The following is a 4,683-nucleotide window of genomic DNA, read 5'->3' on the forward strand; positions in this document are numbered from 1 at the left end:
ATTTTGACAAGCATAATTTTTTTCTAGAAATGATAATGAGTTAATTCTTTTGGTGTTGGATTTGTAACATCAATATCTAGAGGATGCATTTAGTTTGATTGAATTTAGTTGAATATTGTATAATTTATGAAGTTCTGAAGTGACATTAATCCTAATTCAAACATACGTTCATTTTGACATGGATAACTTGAACTAAATTTTTCATAAATCAAATTTTATTTTTTTAATTGAAAGTTATCTCAGTAACCTATTTCCAAAATATTTTTCAAAAAACAATTGACCTAATTAACATTTTTTTTCAAAGTGTTGAAGCCAGTTGATGTTCAATAGTTAATCAACTATAATGAGTTAAACTCACATTTGAAAGTATTAAAGAATATGATATATGTTAAAATTATAGTCATTGGAAAGTTTGCTTTGATCAACACAAATTGACAATTTTTTATTTGTAGTGGGAGATCGTTTGATCTTATTTTTTAGGGTCAAAACATAAAATGATTTTTTTTGTGAAAGAAAATAGAAAAAAAATTAAAATCATATGTTCGCACGAACATAGTGTTCACGCGAACACATGTTCATGCATACATGTGAGTCGAAACAATCCAGTGGCTACACATTTATTTCAATGTGTTCGCACGAACCTATTGAAAAATATTATGTTGGAGTGAACATGCTTAAAATATCATGTGATGATATCAGCTGAGCATTAAGGACAAATGTTTGCAAGTGAAGCCTAATTTTATAAAGTAAATGGGAATTTTTTAGGGAAATCGCAAAATTTTGATATTTTTATTATTTTTTGATGGGAAACAAGAAAGGAAGACAAAAAAAACATGCAAGGAAGAGATCTAATGAAGCAAAACAAAGAAATCTTCAAAAAACTTTGATAGATTATCATTAAAATAAACAAGGTGTATATATATATATATATATAATTTATTTATTTTCATGGTCTTGACTTTAGTTGTGTATCAATCTTATTTTTTATCTAATTTGATTCATTTATAAACGTGATGCAAACAATCAACAAGGTGATAGAACAAGTGCATATGGGAGAAGTGTCAAGATCGCACCCTACAGAAGTTCAAATAACAAAAGTTGGAGAAGGCTCAAGCTCACTCCCTATAGAAATTCATGTAACAGAAGATAGAGAAGGACCAGAATCAGGTGCGAGAACTGGTATGGATGAACTTATAAATATTGCTCAACCTAAAAAGAATGGAATTTCTCATAAAAAATTAGATCATTTACTTAAAATTAATGTTGATAAATTGAGAACACTTGTAGCTACTGTTCAATCCTTAAGTCTATCTAAGAAAAGGTCAATGAATAAGACAATAAGAGAAATAATGACTAAATTTGATAACAATAAAATACTTGAACAAGCTCAATTGCTTTTACTTTTTCTTACACAAAAGAAGTTGCAAGAGGCATTGAAATTATTAGTTGTAGACACAACATCAAAGAAGAGAAGATTTTCTAAAATTTAATATTATTTAAATAATATTTTATTTATATTTTAATACTTTATTTATATTTTATATTTTTTTTCTATTAGATATAAGAGTTTTAGAAAATACAGAACAACCAAAGTACCACCACAAAAATCAAGGAGGCCAAGCCTCACAAAGGAAGAACAGACTCAGTTGTACCACAAAACAAAAAGAGGAGAAGGACTAACTAACTAAGAACATCATAGTAATTGACCACCCAAGCAGTCCAACCAAAGGGACCCTCCATCCAAACGACATTTTTACGTTCTTGAATCTGCATCAGCCTGAATAAATCTTCTTTTTTAGCATTCACTTTCTTATTGATTTCTCTATTTAGCCCAATGCAAGCATGCTCAAAAGCTTGCAGATCAATATAAAAAAATAAAAATAAATTTTTATTTATAAAGTTACTATTATAATTTAGTTTTATTTTATCATTTTAATTATTAGCAATTATTTTATATTTTTTATATTTATATATGTGTGCATCCTAAAATATGAGTATTAACTATTAAAAATTATTTAGTTATATATTTAATGTGTTTCTTATTTTTATAAATATGTGCATCCTAAAATATGCACCAATCACGTTAAAATAAAATAATTTTATTGCTGTTAAAACTTTTTAAAATGATATATAAAAATATAAATATAAATATTTGATTGATTAAGAAGAAAATATTAAATCAACTAAAACATATAGAATAATATTTAATAATAATTTTATTGTTAATATATAATATTTTAATGTATAATGTAAAAATTCCTTCTATTCTAATATCAATTTTTAATATTGGTATATAGAAAAAACAAAAAATATTATTTAATTTTTATTCTAATAATATAATATAATTTCATTTATATAATGATATCGAGTATATTAATGTGATTAATAAAATATTATTTAATAATTTTAAATTGATTTGAAGAATGGTGTTTAAATTTAATTTCTTTAATTCCGATAATTTTTTAATGCTTTCAATAAAACCAAATATGGGAGAGGATAGTAAATTATTTTATTGAAATTTTGAAATAACTGCTAATAGAAAAAAATAGTAAAGGAATCAAAGGGAAGAACAACACATACACTAAAAATTAAAAGTTTAGTAATATGTTGTTTAGTTATGCTTAGCACAATAGAATGTGAAAAGCATGTGATTGGTCTTAATGATTATTCTTATTAAATTTCATATTATTTCATAACTACAAATCCTTTTTATGTATATGGATAATTAAATATTTGACTATAAAACTAAAAAATAGTAAACAAGAATTAAAATAGAGGATTTAATGTACAGTTCATGTTAAACAACACATACAACTAAATAAAAAAAATTAAGAATATGTTGTTTAGCTATAATTAACATGATATATCTAAAAAGGACGGGATTGGTCATAATAATTGTTGTAATATAATCTCACATTGCTTCAAAAATACAAATTCATCATATATATATCATAATTAAATATTACATAATTCCAATTAAAATTTAAAAAGGATGAGACTGGCCATAATGCCTATTGTCATATAATCTCACATTGCTTCATAAATGTAAATCCATCATATGTATATCATAATTAAATATTACATAATTCCAATTAAAATTTTAGAAGGATGTGATTGGCCATAATGACTGCTGTCATATAATCTCAGAGTGCTTCATAAATGCGAATCAATCATATGTATATCATAATTAAATATTACATAATTCCAATTAAAATTTAAAAAGGATGTGATTGGCCATAATGACTATTGTCATATAATCTCAGAGTGCGTCATAAATGCAAATCCATCTTATGTATATAATTAAAGATTACATAATTCCAATTAAAATTTAATAATCAAAACAACATGATAAAGTTAGTTCCACTATACGAGGAAATTCTAAACGGACAAATATCCACAATAAGCAAATCATCCCTACGAAAGCTCAGCATCACTACATTAACTGCATTCTCCAGGTAGATCACCTATATATTTTTCAGAGATCGCACTTGTTTTACATTGTAGTTCCAAAAAAAAGCTTGAAGAAAATGGAGAACTCAATAAGATCATCTATATGGTTGTGTCTCTGCATGTCCCTAACCATGGGATCTCTCTGCAATGCAGGTAAATCAAAAAGAATTTAAACCATTTTTAATTAGGGTTTCTGATTACTAGTGATTTTACTTGGTTTGTATCTATCTAATCTGAGCTTTGTCTACTGTGTGGCATGAATGGAGAAGCTACAAAGACAATAACAGTGGAAAACAAATGCTCGTTCACCGTGTGGCCGGGAATAGCTTCGTATGACAAGAAGACATACCCGGAACCTGCCGGATTTCAGCCGGTGTTAAATTCCGGCGCATCATTCTCCACCAAGTTCGAGGAGGACTGGGCAGGAATAATATGGGGAAGGTTTGGATGCTCCTTCAATTCGTCGGAGAAAGGGTCTTGTCTTTCCGGCGACTGTGGAGGATTTTTACGGTGTGAGAAAGCTTCGTGGTTGCAAAAGAGTTCAACGCCAATATCGGAGGTGGAGATTGGGGAGAAGGGAATAAACGCAGTTAATTTGGAGAGAGGTTATAACCTGCCATTGTCAATTAAGAGCTCATGCGGATCGCAGGGATGCAGCGCTCGTGTTGCTGACGTTTGCCCTAATGAGTTGCAGATAAAAGTGAAGAATGAGGTGGTCGCCTGTAATGCTACCTGCAATTCATATGTTCAGAAATGCACTCCCTCCAATTTCGATTCTGCTTTCAGGAAAAGCTGCCCAAATGTTATTCCTTTCCAAACCTCATATCTCAAGTGCTCACCTCAGACTACTTACGTCATTACCTTCTGCCCCTAATTACAATGCTCAGCTTAACCCGAATCACATAATAATAAGTGAATGCTCTCACCTTGGGGTTTTGGCTATTTTTACCATGTAATTAAAATAAGCCATTCATTTGGATGGCATGAGTTTTGAATATAAAAGGAATCGTCAGAATGACACTGATTTCACCATTAATTTTTCTGGCGGTTTTTGTAATTTTGTGGTGGGATACAAATAATTAATCAAAACAGATTATGGTTTTCAAAATAAAATTGAAAATCACAACACTTTGCTCTACTCTAGTTTCGATTTCTGGGGCTGTAAATTAACACAGAACAAGAGAGTAGATGAATGATTAGGTTAATGGTGCGATTGAAATATAAATTTAATGA

At 28.7% G+C, this 4,683-nt stretch overlaps 1 protein-coding gene across 1 annotated transcript; it reads left to right on the forward strand.

Annotated features, from left to right (window-relative positions):
• Positions 1 to 3,527: 3,527 nt before the first annotated feature.
• On the forward strand, positions 3,528 to 4,324 carry LOC149550065 (pathogenesis-related thaumatin-like protein 3.5). Its single transcript, XM_089795012.1, has 2 exons — positions 3,528 to 3,603; positions 3,720 to 4,324. The coding sequence occupies exons 1-2, from the start codon at positions 3,528 to 3,530 to the stop codon at positions 4,322 to 4,324; spliced, it is 681 nt and encodes a 226-aa protein (XP_089651138.1).
• Positions 4,325 to 4,683: the final 359 nt, after the last annotated feature.

The sequence above is a fragment of the Cupressus sempervirens genome, chromosome 7, assembly GCF_028749045.1.
Source record: "Cupressus sempervirens isolate cs-2001-9-10 chromosome 7, ASM2874904v1, whole genome shotgun sequence".
Taxonomy (NCBI): Eukaryota; Viridiplantae; Streptophyta; class Pinopsida; order Cupressales; family Cupressaceae; genus Cupressus; species Cupressus sempervirens.

What these genes read in the sequence shown, in the direction of transcription:
- LOC149550065 (XM_089795012.1), top strand. Translation starts at nt 3,528, where the DNA reads ATGGAGAACTCAATAAGATCATCTATATGGTTGTGTCTCTGCATGTCC. An exon ending in GGGATCTCTCTGCAATGCAG is followed by an intron (nt 3,604 to 3,719) that starts GTAAATCAAAAA and finishes TGAATGGAGAAG; the next exon opens with CTACAAAGACAATAACAGTG.